The sequence below is a fragment of the Hypomesus nipponensis genome, chromosome 26, assembly GCF_054491055.1.
Source record: "Hypomesus nipponensis isolate SF chromosome 26, ASM5449105v1, whole genome shotgun sequence".
In the NCBI taxonomy this organism is placed as follows: Eukaryota; Metazoa; Chordata; class Actinopteri; order Osmeriformes; family Osmeridae; genus Hypomesus; species Hypomesus nipponensis.
Genome location: NC_140386.1, coordinates 3612266 through 3626660, shown reverse-complemented (window position 1 = coordinate 3626660; position 14395 = coordinate 3612266). Strand labels below are relative to the sequence as shown.

General features: G+C 42.8%; 3 protein-coding genes across 4 annotated transcripts; all 3 read right to left on the bottom strand.

The window, feature by feature from the left end:
* Positions 1-768: 768 nt before the first annotated feature.
* Positions 769-7721, bottom strand: zfyve9b (zinc finger, FYVE domain containing 9b). Its single transcript, XM_084692281.1, has 16 exons — positions 7658-7721; positions 5798-6621; positions 5586-5685; positions 5288-5493; positions 5035-5158; positions 4600-4722; positions 4296-4451; positions 3943-4167; positions 3648-3730; positions 3452-3556; positions 3182-3332; positions 2573-2653; positions 2124-2286; positions 1904-2009; positions 1628-1804; positions 769-1499 (listed from the first exon to the last, which is right to left on the bottom strand). The coding sequence occupies exons 1-16, from the start codon at positions 7719-7721 to the stop codon at positions 1338-1340; spliced, it is 2850 nt and encodes a 949-aa protein (XP_084548407.1). The 3' UTR covers positions 769-1337.
* A 409-nt stretch (positions 7722-8130) lies between these two features.
* On the bottom strand, positions 8131-10628 carry btf3l4 (basic transcription factor 3-like 4). Of its 2 annotated transcripts, none has more exons than XM_084693057.1 (6): positions 10541-10628; positions 9868-9929; positions 9332-9445; positions 8857-9058; positions 8595-8654; positions 8131-8504 (listed from the first exon to the last, which is right to left on the bottom strand). In XM_084693057.1, the coding sequence occupies exons 2-6, from the start codon at positions 9919-9921 to the stop codon at positions 8458-8460; spliced, it is 477 nt and encodes a 158-aa protein (XP_084549183.1). In that variant the 5' UTR covers positions 9922-9929; positions 10541-10628; the 3' UTR covers positions 8131-8457. The 2 variants fall into 2 exon arrangements, with proteins under 2 accessions (XP_084549183.1, XP_084549184.1); XM_084693058.1 differs by lacking the exon at positions 10541-10628 and adding an exon at positions 10221-10311.
* A 339-nt stretch (positions 10629-10967) lies between these two features.
* On the bottom strand, positions 10968-13038 carry ptgfr (prostaglandin F receptor (FP)). Its single transcript, XM_084693015.1, is given in 2 exon segments — positions 10968-11937; positions 12244-13038. Coding segments are annotated over 2 exon segments (1128 nt in total). The 5' UTR covers positions 13036-13038; the 3' UTR covers positions 10968-11601.
* Between the last annotated feature and the right edge of the window lie 1357 nt (positions 13039-14395).

The following is a 14395-nucleotide window of genomic DNA, read 5'->3' as shown; positions in this document are numbered from 1 at the left end:
TACTGGTCTGTAGTTCTGGAGGACGGCAGGGTGAAGGGAGGGTTTTTTGAGTAGAGGGGTAACCCGGGCCTGTTTGAAGGCAGGCTAACTATTAGCTGGAGTCGTGTTTCAAAGCCAGTGAGCTTTACTCTGGAAAAACTGGATATGAATGGCTGCTTAGACCCCTCTATCTTGCAGTGTTGTCACCACCATCGCAAGTATGTCAACCATGTAGGAGGTAAACAAAGGGCTCATTCTCCTTTGTTTGAGGAGATGCTTTGGACGACCCTCACACCAAGCGCCTAGAGGGCTGGATCAGCCCACCAGCCTCAGTGGAAGAGGGGCTCAGGGTTAGGCCAGGTCACTGAGTTGCATTGAAAGTCAGTAACAAGTACTCTATATAATATATCACTAAACAATTTTACAATTGCTTATCATAAGTAAAAAATAAATACTACATAGTTTTGATTCATACAAGAGGTTGCGTTAGCCAGGTACGTAGCCACGATTTACATGATTTACTCATAACTAATAATAATAATTTCAAACTTGAGCTAAAATGGCAAAGTTAACAAAACTTATCTTTCCTAGCTTTTAAGTAGAACAACGAGTTCTGTCTGAAATACATTCCATGTGTACACTACACTACTTTTCTGTCTGTAAAACAACACAATCAAAACATCCAAATGAAAGCCTTGAGGTTAATACAAAGGTAAAAATAGAAATATCATACAAAAAATTGTTTGATTAGATAATGTTAATATAATGTTTATTAATCGATTCCATGGTGACAATAATGCATCTCAGAGGCATTCAATAAGAATTATAATACATCCAGACATGAAAACATTCTTTAGGCATTCATTCACTTTGCATCAAATAGCTAAACATCTAAAGATTTATTACTTTCAAGTCATTCTCTTTTCTCATTGCTTCAAGGTCATGGGTCTGAATCCAGTTCCCATTTTTAAAGGCATTCTCAAAATATGAGTATTTGTATTGAAAATATATAGACATGGACTGATATCAAGCCATGAAATGAATTAGACCACACTTGTACCCTGATTTGATGCCCCTTTTGTGTGGTTTGGGTGTCTGATACCAGTGTCAGTCTGCAATGTAAGGGTCAGGAAAGGGTGACCAGATAGAACAGCTTTTGGTGACTCAGGCCACTCATCCTACCACAGACTCAATGTAAGATGAACATACAGTAGACCTATATTGTCCCAGTATTATTTTGCAACTCTTCTCAACTCATGACAGTGCAGAAGGAGGAGGTATAGTGAGGGAACGGAGCGATGAGGTGAGTGTGTGGGTTTGTTTTTGTTGGTGCCTATTTGTATTTGTATGTGACCTTCCTAGGAAACATTCTCCAGAATGTAGAAGATGAGCTCCATCACTATGGGTCCATCACCCCTTTTGCGCCCCCTGCTGTGGATGACGGGGACAAGCACACTGTCCAGGGCACTGAGGTATTGAGCTGGAAGAGGAAGCCCATTACTGCCAGCCAGGAAACCCACCTGCAACATAGATTAAGTGTTCATAGTAATCACACAAAGAGCAAATTTGAAGTTTAATACAGTTAAGTATAATACAATCGCACAAACAGAACAATCTGCCAAACACAATCTGAATTCGGAGTTCTCACCTGCTGGGAGTCTAGTGTGATACGTAGCCCTAGCTTTGCCATGCCGTCCTCCTTCAACAGTTTTAGGTATGGGCACAGTGCCAGGCAGAATGTTCGTGCCAGTCTCTCTGTTAGGCGATTGTGATCGGCAGTATCGGTCACACCTTTAGGATGTTCCTTTTTCTGGAGGAAAAACACCTGTATAACACACACAGAGAAAGAAAGAAACACATTATAATTATAAGTCTACAATTCTTTGAAGCCCAAAATACAAAGCTACAGGCACTCTAAGCCCACCTCTGTCCAGCGGATGACCTTTCCATTGGCCTTATATTCTGACCGTTGGAACATCTTCATACTGCAGATGGACTCCATTGATTTACCATCAATAGGACTGATAATGCTACAAGACAGACACACACACACATATATAATATAATGTCTGGTCGAGTCTGGAGAAGAGTGGGAAATGTTTAAAAAAGGGTTAAGTGAGATAAAGTAGTCTGTACATTCTCACCCCTTGTTTAAAGTGCTTTTCTCTTGCAGCCATTGAACTTGGACCAGCTCTTGGCTATCTGATTGGTCAAGCCGTCCGCATGTAATGGTGAAGTCTTTCATCTCCCGTAGCGACCGTCGAAGCTCTACCATGGTTTCCACGGTTATTTGCACCATAAGTCCATCTGGGGAGAGGGACAGCAATACAGGAAAAAAACACACACACAGACAACAAAGACATACACACTCAGAGGCACAAACACACACTTGCACAAACAGTCTTTGAGTGCACATAGACCCACACACATACAGACATTGATACACGCTCTAAATGCCGAGTTCTGAAGAGTGCTTCTTCTGAACTACATAAACTAGTTGTGTAGAACACATGTTGTCTTATACACACAAATAATTTCATATAAAGTCCCTTGCCCATTTTTATGGTTGCAAGCTTTGAATGGGACTTCCTACCTTCCACAATGCTGGACTTAGCGAGGTATCCTGATGATGCTTTTAGTGCACTACTAAACACAAAAAAGCAGGAGCCAGTAACTGAAACACAAACAGAACAAGCACAACAACTGCTCACAGCCATACAAAATACATAATTTATCCACTTGTATCAAATATGCATTTAACCCACAACAAACACACAATGACCTCTACCGGTAAAACTGATCACATTTACATGTAGTCATTTAGCAGACACTCTTATCGAGAGCGACTTACAGAAAGTACAGGGACATTCTCCCCGAGGCAAGTAGGGTGAAGTGACTTGCCCAAGGACACAACATAATTTTGCACGGCCGGGAATCGAACCAACAACCTCCTGATTAATATCCCGACTGCCTAACCTCAGCCATCTGGCCCCATCACCCTAACATCTGATAAATAAATATTTATAGTCAACAAGTCAAGATCAATTTTGACATGAATCTTGATGTGGCAACAGCACTTCTCTGTACAGTCTCTAGTGTCTCTTGCCCGCTTTGATTAAAGGCACGGAAGGAATTTCAAGCTCCCATTCACAATTTTACACTACGTAGAGGGATTCCAAGAGGCATCCAGGTCAGTGCTCACCTTTGCGAGGCTGATTGTGGATGCTGATGGCCTGGGTCTGATACTGGCCATCTTCCCCCTGTACGCAGATTAGGTGGGAGTCTGCTGCCTCGTTGAAGCAAGCCCCCATAGCCAGAACATGCTCATTGGACTTATTCAACACCTTCATCAGCTATGTAAGACGAGAGAACAAACTGAGTGTGAGGAGAACATAGAGTAAAAGAGAGACATGATTGATGAAAACCACTAATGTCAGTGTTGCTGAGATAGGATATCCTGTTCACTCTGTACCTCGCTGTAGCCATTAGTGGGGATTGTAATGCATGTTCTCTGGGCTTCCAGATCCACAGTTAGTCCGGGCACCACAGGTAGAGTGTACCTGTAATTCCTAAAGTCCTGAAATAAATTAGATGAAAATACGTGTTTTTCTACTGATTGGTGTTCATGAACCCCTTTTGAACAGTGTAATCACAGGAATATCACTCACCACCAGCAGTTTCATGATTGTGTGCCCGGTCTGTCCAAACAAAGCCTTTCTAAAGCGCACACTGTAAAGAGGACACGGATAAACTGAAAAAGAAGGAGACAAAAAGGTCTGTGTGACTGGGCAAGCCATATAATGTACACACACACACACACACAAAAAAAAGAGAAAAGACAAAGAAATAAAGAGCAGGAGAGTAAGAGAGAGAGGCGAGAGACAGAGTGACACTGGCTTTGAACTGAGAATACACACCAAATACATAAAAAGCACAAGTACACACACACAGTCTATGACTCACAGCGATACTCGGCTCCCAGCCGCAACATGAGCCGTAGGGGGAAAGCCTTGGCCCAGGCCACCTCTGCCCTGTGAACGAGTAGGCCAAAGAGATAAGGCTGGCTTGGTAAGGGGAGACCCTGCAGGGACTGGAGTGTGGAGCGCACATACAAGAAGCCTGCATGCTCCTCACTGCCCAGAAAACTGCTGCTGAACAAGGACAGGCCCAAGTTGCTAAGCACCTTGCCTGCAGAGAAGAAACAGGAAGATAAGGAGATAAAGAGAAAGTACAAGTATAAAGAACAACATGGGTGAACCTCAATTTGCAAGATAATTCAAGAGACAGCAGTAAAACTACAGAACACCAAGTCCAACCTGTGAGAGCGTCCGTATAGAGCTGTAGTAAGTGGCTAAAAATGTCCCTGGGGAAACTCTTCTCCTCAGGAACACACTGCAACAGCACAACTACCTCCACCTGGCCCACAGCGTGCATGCCTTTCGAAGTCACGCACCAGCACTTCCTGTTAACGTCTGCAGAGGCATATGGAAGATGTGTAAACATATGGCAAGCAAATGATGTTTTTGAACAGTGCACAGCAATGTTCTATCTGCTCTGATGGATGATGTGCAATAAATGTAATACTCATAACAGTCATGGCCAGGTACTGAATGTACATACAGTTGACAAGCTTGACCATAGCTAGCAGGTTAGCGTTGAGGACAAAGACCAGAGGCTTGAGCCTGCCACTTTCCAGCTCCTGAATCAGCAACATCTCAGACGGTCTCTCCTCCACGGTGTAGTCTGAAGACAAAAACAGAGACAGTGGGCCGAAGCCAATTGGCTAGGTGACTCTAATACAACATAGACTAAAGTTTGTTGCTAATAAGTCATTTACAAGCAGGTAGCTTTCCAACTTTGCAAGGTTTAATGAGAAAGGTAACTCCACATATTGTATATTTATAAAACAGTTTGTTTAATCATTGTACCACCAGGAAGCCTACAGTGACAAGAAATTCCAACTGGGAGCAGACATTATTTCTATTTTTTGAGGACTAGAATTAGCATCCCGGGTGACAGTTTTCGGGGCAAGTGTCAGTGCCCGATGAATCCTACCTCCTTTGACTCCAGTGGAGGTAAGGATTGGAGGCAGACCATCCAGGGGGATCAGGTTGGCAGAACTGCTGATGTGACTGTTCACCAGGGCTGCAGTGCTCCAGCCATAAGGACCACACACCTCCTTCAAGGGAGGAGAAAGTTAGAGCTAATGCTGTCTTACAGAGCAATAATGTTCAGATATCTCACAAACGTACAGTCTTACTGACAATGTGCAGTATTAATTAAATGTGTTGATTTAAGGATGACCCACATTGATCACAGATTCCGGGGGTGCTTGGCCCCTCCTCCTGGTCTGTGGTGAGCAAGTAGGGCTCATGATTGGTGTTGCCATGGCTCTTCCCATCAACGGGGAGAAAGTCGGGCCTCTGATTGGTGTAGTGGGGGCAGACTCGGACTGCTTACACGGCAAGATCTCGTCGGCAAACCAAACCCTTCTCTTACCCCTTGGAGGGGTGCCTATGGAAAAGCAGCGGTTTCGAATAAGTGTGTATGTCCATGATGTTGAGAGATGGCTGTATATGAGACACTGGATTGTTTAAGATGCTCACTCTTCACAAGAGTTGAGTGGCAGGAACGGCACACACGGCCCTCCTTCCCATCCAGGTGTGTGAGTCTGAACTTCAGGTTGGAACACACTGCACAGAACACCTATGGGCCGATACACACAGATTCACAAGATACAAGTATTATTTGCACCTCATATAGTTTAAGACGGAGCTTTCTTTTGTAAAGTATAGCAGGAGCCTTTGAAGTCCCTTACCTTCCCACAGGCACGACAGTGATGCCTCCTCTTAGTGAAGGTAAATCTGACCTCACATTTCATACAGACCAGTGCCTGTGCGTCTGGGATCCACACGGGAGCAATGTCCCCTAGAACCAAGCCTCTCTCCCTGGATAGAATACCGACGGGTCCTGGCAGTAGCTCATTGTCTGGATCTACGAATGGAGACACCAGGGACAGCGTGGAATCCCCTTCAGCTCCTCCTTCACTGTTGTATTGGGCTGTGTTTTTGTTTGCTTCTTCGTGTTCATTTGTGCAGGGTGTCGGGTTAGCTTTGGATTGACTCTGAGGGTCACCACAGTCACTCTCCTTTTCCTCTAGTTCCTTATCAGTACAGGTTTGGTCCTGTCCACTCTCCTCCAGCTCCTTCTCTTCAATCACAGACTCCTCCTTAGAGGGAGCGGTCTGTGCCTTACTCTCCTCCACCTCCGCTTCAGACCAGGAAGCCCTGGAGGGGCTCAGCACTAGAGGGGTGGAGGCCTCCTCAAACTGCCTTGCCCCCCAGGTGGAGATGGTAGTCACAGTGCAAGTTCCTTCCTCCAGCTGTCTGATAAGCTTCTGAGACTGGCTCTCCAGGTGGGAGGTTGGACTCTCCTTCACAGTGCGCAAGGTTTCAACACCATACAGTGGATTCTCATCCCTCGTCCCTCCTGGACTCAGGACACCATCTGAAAGGGCTTTGGTTGGAGCCTCTGATCTGATGTGTCCCGGTTTGGTCATGTCCCCATCTTTAAGCACCAGGAGACAGGGTCTGCTCAGCCAGTGATGTTTGGCATCCATGAGTGATGGACTGTCCCCTTCATCTATTCAGAGAACATTGGAATATAAGATACCCTTAACTTCACACTGTCAATAATGGTGTTATCGACTCCAGGCTCCAATACGCACAGAAGGTATCGAGTCTGAGACACATTGTGTTCCGAAAGTATAGCTACAATTATATGATAAAAGGGAATTCATTTCATGCAAAAGGTAGGCTACATCAACAGAGGTGCCACTGCCTTGGAAAAACAAGCTTATATGGACGAACAGAGTGATTTTGAGTACCAGCAGCCAACTATAGAGAGAAACGAGAAGAGTTCATATCGTTTCACGCTGGATATTATATTAATGTCATGCTGAATGTTATACCTATAATAATCAAGAGTTTACTAGAGGTGTTTTTATTCTGAATAAGACAACATTCATGAGTTAGAAGCCAACTACTGACTACGTGCATGTCGTTTTTATTGGCTCGTTTAGCCTAATATTTAAATCATGGAATTAATAACAAAAACACATTAAATATATTAATTACGGGAAATGATCAAGGCATTGGGGGTAACGATGGCTACTGCAGCAACTCATTCAAGCCTTCAACGGCGTGGATTCGGGGTGAAACTGCATTGCAGCTTCATTGTGATAAACTGGCCTTGCTAACCATGCCAAATGGTTAGTTAATAGGCATCGACAGCGCATAAATGGCAACGGGGCTCAACCTATACAGCTGACTACGCGCTTGCTTGCCGGGACAGTGACGCATATAGTACACGTGCAAATGTTTAATCCGCTTGCGACCATCGACCACGGCAATGCGACATTTGCTCCCCATCCTGCTTCATTATTCCAAGCTGCATATTATGCACAGCAATTCATATTGCCCGTGAATTTCATGTTATTTTACTAAGGTTCGTAGACGCATTTCACGCATGTTTCTGATGCTAGTGACTGGGAGGCTTTAAAAGGCAAGATCAGCTATTTTTTCAATGAGAAAAAACACAGCAGTTCGTGTTGCCTTCATAATTTAGTGAGCCTCAAAATATATACAAATCTTTCAAATCAAACGAAATAAAATCTTACCCTCTGTCAGTGCTCCTAAAAGGCTTTCATTCTCATCGTCCCGTGCAGTAAAGAACTTCAGCATTTTTTAGCATTGGTGGAGCAAAAACAGCCAAGCACTGCCTTGCTCACTGAAGAGGTGTTTTCCCTCCCTCTCCTCACTTCTATCCCCCCACCCCCTGCCTCACTGCAGTTCTTTGGTTAAACTCTGTGTGCGTAAACGTTTCGTTCCTCCGAAAGCACAGACTGCATAAACCTGTTATAACATGCCCACAACAATAACTCCTAACCACCCACTGGATTCCATGTTGGTATTATATTTCACAAAATTTGAAATATAGTCCATATCATGGTCTATACCTGGCAATGTTATAAATATTGAAAGTCTTTGCAGAAACTGGGTGGCATGGTTATTATTACTGTAATCTTAATATTTAGGTGGCAGGCAACAAGAGGTCTACAATCCATCACTGAATGACCACAGCACTATAGAAAATGTTTATCCGCTTTATTTCGTTTCATTAACAAAAAACAAACATTTCTTAAGACTAGCTTTAATGACCATTAACCCTGATCAATGTGGACAATCTGTTGGAATTCATTAACTGTTGACCAACGTGTGGGAGTTTCTTTTTTTGTTTGTTTTAAATGCACAAGCCAGTCTGATAAGGACATCCTTGGGCCATTTCGAAAATACAAAAGTCTCTGGGCATAGTGTTTGAATGTATGTCTTTGTAGCTAGAGTTAAAACACCGGAAGAGATTGCAGTCTTCAATGCAGTTCCGAGCTTTGTATCTTGAGTCTTGGGGGTGGGGGGGTCATCAGTTAGCCTCGTTCTTTGACGCTTCGTCGAAATTCTCCACAAGATCTTGAAAGAGAAAGATGGGCTAATTTTATAGGCTGACGTGAAATCTAAAATACTTATCTGATGTTTCAAGTTTGAATCATTCATCCATACCTGGAACGTCATCATCTTCTTCTTCAATATCTTCTGCTTTCGGAGCTTTGTTGTCAAGCACTTCAATAGATTAGATACAAATCATTAGACCATAGACGCCATGTCAAACATAAAAATACTAATTTGATATGAAAGCTAATTTGAAAGCCTTACTCTTTTTGATTGCCAAAGACAAACACGTTCATAATGCGGTTCTATACGATCTCAAACCCCCACACGCTGTGTGTATAATCTAACTGGCCCTTCCAGACGCCTCACCCACCTTGACGGGGGAACTGCTCTGCCAGTTTGCGCAAACTGGTGAGGCTGTCGGCTCCCAGCTGGCTGAGGATGCCGGGGAGCATTTCTGTGAGCTGCTTGGTCTCTGCGTGCCCAGTGATGGCGAAGGTGTTGGCTGAAAGGGACGCTTGCACTTTGGGGTTGTTGAAGTGGATCACCGTGCCGTCGTCCTTGATCATGTTCACCTAATGAGCGGTGCTGGGTAAGGCTCAGTGGGTACGGTGTTTCACATGTGCAATCCTCGTAAAATGTCGTCATTATAACAATCAAGATTCTCATTCATGAAAGTGTACAGGGGGGCAGTAACGTGTATCCATTTATAAACAAATTGTAACCCCATCCCCTTAGGTGTTATTCATGTACACATGTTAAATCATTAAGTAGTTATTTAATGAGTCCATTATGGACGTTACAAAGTCATGAGCAAGATTTGCATTGTGGTAACTGTGCTCCCTTACCTCTTCAATTCCAGCAATGTTGTTGACAGCTAGTTTCTTTAGAGAGCTCTGCAATTTTTTGTCATCTGCTGTTGCTGTTCTGTGTACAACCTTCTTCTTTCTGCGTGCTGAGCCCTGACAGATTGCCCAGAGTAAAGGGAATGTTGACCCAGTCCATGCATTGCTAAACATTGAAACGTACTTAGTCTTTTAGAACTAAAGTCTTGTCCATCAAAAGTCTTGTTAACCACTATATGACATGCCATATTCATGTTTGTTAATGAGTGTCAGTGGGAGAGAACTAATGGTTACGGCAATGCCTTAATGAAACTAATGTCAAGCTACAGAATCAAGTATTCGTGTACATCATTCCTTAAACACAAATCATGACCACAATACATCTTCAGTTACATGTACTGTTAACACTTTTGACAATGTCACACTGTCAGATCAAGGAGGCTTGTTGACTATAATGTAGCAAAAGTACAGTAACCATACCAAGGAGATTTGATTAGTTTCGTCTTCCCTTCTACCATAAAAACACCTGTTTAACATACCTTTCCTCCTATTCGGACCTGGGCTTGGAGTTTTGCTAGTTTTTCTTGATTCATGTTTAGATCTGCGAGTGACAGAAGGAAATAACAGGATAGTAAAGAATGGGGATCAGGCAGGGAAGTATATGTTAGCAGGTCTTGCTTGAGAAGTGCTGCCTTACTGCTTGACATTATCTGGTTACATAGCTAGCTCTACCTAGCTTGCTAACTAGCCAAGTTAGCCAGCTAGCAAACTCGTTTATCGACTATTGTGCCTAATTAAAGAGCTCTGCCATCACACGCTATAAAGACAACTTTTTATATAGCATAATGAACAGGAAATGGGCCTGCCCTTCAGTGAAATGCTAGTAAATTACCGTTAGATACACTATCAAGACAGTAACTTAACCCAGAGAAACATGCTTAAGCGCTGACGCAAAACAGTCAACTGCCCCAGTAGCCCAACTGGGCAGGCCAGATACAAAAGACAGAAATGATGGTCAGCTTGCAGCTGCTGTCTTCAGCTCATCTAGCTAGCTAGCCTAGCTATCAAAATGACAACACAGTGGGCCTCCAAGCTAAAACATGTAAATGATTTTTTTTTTTTTTATTATGTACGCTGGTCAGAAAATGTTGAACCTTCCAAATGCATCAAACATGCTATTTAAATTCGTATCTAAATGTAAATCTACAATACCTGATCCACAGATTTCTAGAGGAGCATGCGGCAGCGAAAGATGGAGGATATGAGGATGTAATGACGTCAATTACCATATGGCTGATTTCTTCTTCGGTGGTATGAACACGATATCAACTACTCCCCACTTACATCTACTGTGCAGGAGTGAAAGGTCCGATGGTTAAACAACAACCACAAGCTAGTAATTTATTTGAGGCCCTGAAAGGAACAAAATGCTACTGGGCATTTGTTTCACATGTTTTATCGTATTTTATGGTTAAGGAAACATTTTGAAATAACAATAAAAAATACAGGTTTGACTTGCATTAATGTCACCAAGTTTTACCATCTGAAGATATTGGTTATACTTACAACTGTAATCCACCACGACACAGTTTTTTTTTTAAATAATATACTTGTACTTATACTTATACATATATTTGTCTACCATATTTGTCTACCATCTGCAAGGCACAACTGCAATCAGAAACTGTCTTGAGATTCATTAGGGGTCCAAAAGATGTCAATAACCAATTTCCTTGCTGGGTTAAAATGGCATAACTGTCATATTGAAAGTCTACAATTCCGCAATGCAAACTATTAATGTGACCAGAATAACACATGCAGATATATTTATTTAATATGTCACACAAATTAATAGCCATCCTGTCACACAAATTAATAGGCATCCTGAAAATCATTTTTTGCCGTACAGTAGTTTGAACTTAGTGAGGAAATCCAGAGGAAATATTGTTAGTTCTGACGACACTACAGTTAATAAGTCAAAACTGCTAAGAATCTAAGACAAGACAACACTGAACAGTTTTACTTTATGTTTTAAAGTAAAAATGAGCAAATATGTGTCCATCTGAAAGTATGGTCCATCACAAACTTATATGACCTTGCAAAACCATGGACATCCGGATGAAAGGCCAGTATCTTTTTGACTCACCGTGATGAAGCTGTTTCATATCCCACAATCAAAATAATGCTCTTCTAATACCTTTTCCATAGGATACTACACCCTTCAAATACCTTCCACATCACCACATTCAAGATTCAGGGAAAAGTCTCTCAGTTTAGATGCCTCCCTGGCTTGAGGTGAGATGAGGTCCATGTTTGATCCTAGTGTCAGGCAGTGCTAAACTGTCCAGACAATAGGAGTGAGGCCTACTGATGAAGGAGGTGCTGGTTTCTTCAGAACCTTTACACTTAAATTGGTGGAGGGCAGGAGAGGATCTTGAGCCCCAGCAGTTGTCGAGCAACCGGAAGAGCTTTTTTAGAACGGCTTTCCGCAGCAGGATGTAGCCCCAGGGGTCCAGGATCTGGTTCCAGGTGGCCATGCGAACCACCAACAACAGGCGAGAGTAAGCTTGGTCATTCCTGGCTGCTGTACTCAATAAGGTCACATTAACCTGGGGATGAATGTGACAAAGATTGTGTGACATGAAATTCTTATTTTAAATAAATAATTTTCTCAATAATTTCTCAAATCAATGTGATGTATTCACATGGCATACTTGATTTTTAGGTGAAGAGTACCAGTTCACATTCACAAGATGCTCATGTAATTAAACCTTAAAAAGTATCAACAGCTCTCATTGAAAATCACCAACCTAAAAGACCAAAATTGAGCAGCAGACTCAGAGTGGAATACAGTTAAACAGAAATACTGTGCCACAGATAAGACTCCAAGAGCCTTCCAGAAAAAAGATCATTACCAATAAAGGGCCCCAGCAGACACAGGACACCAGCATGATGGCTAAGAGATGGTAGACCATCTAAAAGTGGTCGGAAGGGCATTTGCAGTGATGCTCCTGCCACAGCCTGGAATGCAACAGGGTGCAGCTTGTCAGTGTGTTGCACACGATGGACACCACCAATGATAACAGGCCCAGCAGGGAAAACAGCAGTGGCGGCAACACATCGAGCCAATCACGAGGACCCTCCAGGTAGAAGAAGCACCAGCTCTGGGAGCGCTGTACCTGGTAGGGTCTCCATAGCAGAATTGGCAGTAGGGCAACAAAGGCAGCCAGGAGCCAAGTGAACCCAAGTAGCCTCTTCATGTCATGGGCCCCCAGGGCTGTGGAGTGAAACAGAGGCCTGGTAACTCCGAGACAGCGATCCACCGCCATGACACTGCCAAAGAGGAGGGGACTTAAGCCAAAGAACACCATACTTGCCCCAAAAAGGCTGCATAGGATGTGGTGTTGGTCAAATGTTTCCCACCTCTTGTGGGAGCTGTAGACAAAGAGAACCAAGGAGCCATTAATGAGATGGCCTAGGATATCTGTGACCATCAGGCCACTAGCAAACAACAGGAAGGCTGTCTTGGACTTTAGGCGGAAACGGTGGTAGGCTTTGACCAGGATGACCAGTGCCAGGGTATTGGAGAAGATACCCACAGTCATGGAGATGGCGAAGGAGGCAATGGACAGCTCAATCTGACTGCAGATAATGTTCGTGACATTGACTTCTGACATGCTAGTCTCTGCACTCCCATTGGTTGACATTGTCAAGGCTTGATCCAGTCTTATGATTGAAAAACATTTCAGACTTCAGACTTGATATATTGCCTAGCAGAACAGTGGCCAATACATGGAGAAGATAGTTCCCTATAGAGAAGTTTAAAAACAAACATAGATTTTGCCTTTTTAATTTATAATGACTTTTGGGTAAAAAAAATAAAATAAAATAACACACACACACAAAAAAACATGAACTTACAGTAAGTATTGAATATTTAAGTAAATATTGAGTAACAAGTCTAGATTGCCCTATCTCTGCACATCCTTGCTAAATCACTTTCAGTTTACAAAGAATTAACGTTATACACTTGACCTATTCCGTACATTGTAAATATCTTCACAAAGCAAAACGGTAAAAAAATATATATATATAATACTACAAGACAACAATATCAGTCCAACTCGGGTCTTCAGCTCTTGAACTTCTGTCCCTGAAAGGATAGTTCATTAAATGTATTTTCTGGGAGCAAAGTTAATAGCGAACTGTTCCATTTCAGTCGTTCACGCTATTGTTATTGCATATGAAAGAAAAACACGAACATCGTCGTGTATTTGTTCAAGCTCTAATGTCTCCCTTTAGAGCCTGGCATAGATTCCGTCAAATTATGCTCAAAAAGTAGCCTACTTATTTTCGAAATTAACCTGTTATATGAGCGCCCGGCTTCCCAGTGACTGAACATGCTGTGTCACTGTCCTTTCTGTCAACATTAGTTTCTGGCGGTGTGAGGAGGAGGGAGCACTCGACGAATAGCGCCTAAGCCTAATCATTAAGTATGAAGCAGTGATGCAAGGTTTTGAGGCTTAGTGTAAATGAAATTCATAGCATTTATTGGGGTGTGCTTGCCTTCGGCTAGCACAAACCATTGTTATCGCACATATTAACTACTTACTAACCGAGAGTGAGGTCATGCCTCGGCTTTGCCGTATAAACCTCGCTATCGCTCGGTCGATACGTTCCAGCCTCAATTTGATATTTCCCGGCATGACCGAACGGTCGAGGTTAGTAAGTAGTTTATTATATGGCATTTTTTAGCTTCTTTTCATTTTGTAAACGAAAATAAATGGTACCTCTAGGCTAATTGTATCTAGCTCTCAAGTCTTCTCACGCTGTGTTTCATGTGTTGCCTGGCAACTCGTTACTTTTGATAGAAAGCGGACAACATGGTTCTGCTAAAATGGCTTTAATTTCAACACAAAATAACGACACAAGTGATTAAAAGAGTCTAGTCTTCATCCTCACTTTCTATGACAAATCTTTTCAGCATCATCTGGATAGTAAAACTCAACAGCTGACTCGTTGCTCATTTTGAAGATGACGTCAGAGGGCAATACGGAGCCGTATTGA

Coding starts and splice junctions, on each gene's coding strand:
- zfyve9b (XM_084692281.1), bottom strand. CDS start 7,721: ATGCTGAAGTTCTTTACTGCACGGGACGATGAGAATGAAAGCCTTTTA. Junction 6,622..7,657: donor TTTAGGAGCACTGACAGAGG/GTAAGATTTTAT, acceptor TTCTCTGAATAG/ATGAAGGGGACAGTCCATCA. Junction 2,654..3,181: donor CCACAATCAGCCTCGCAAAG/GTGAGCACTGAC, acceptor TTTGTGTTTCAG/TTACTGGCTCCTGCTTTTTT.
- btf3l4 (XM_084693057.1), bottom strand. CDS start 9,921: ATGAATCAAGAAAAACTAGCAAAACTCCAAGCCCAGGTCCGAATAGGA. Junction 9,446..9,867: donor AGGTCCGAATAGGAGGAAAG/GTATGTTAAACA, acceptor GCAATCTGTCAG/GGCTCAGCACGCAGAAAGAA. Junction 8,655..8,856: donor AGAGCAGTTCCCCCGTCAAG/GTGGGTGAGGCG, acceptor AATCTATTGAAG/TGCTTGACAACAAAGCTCCG.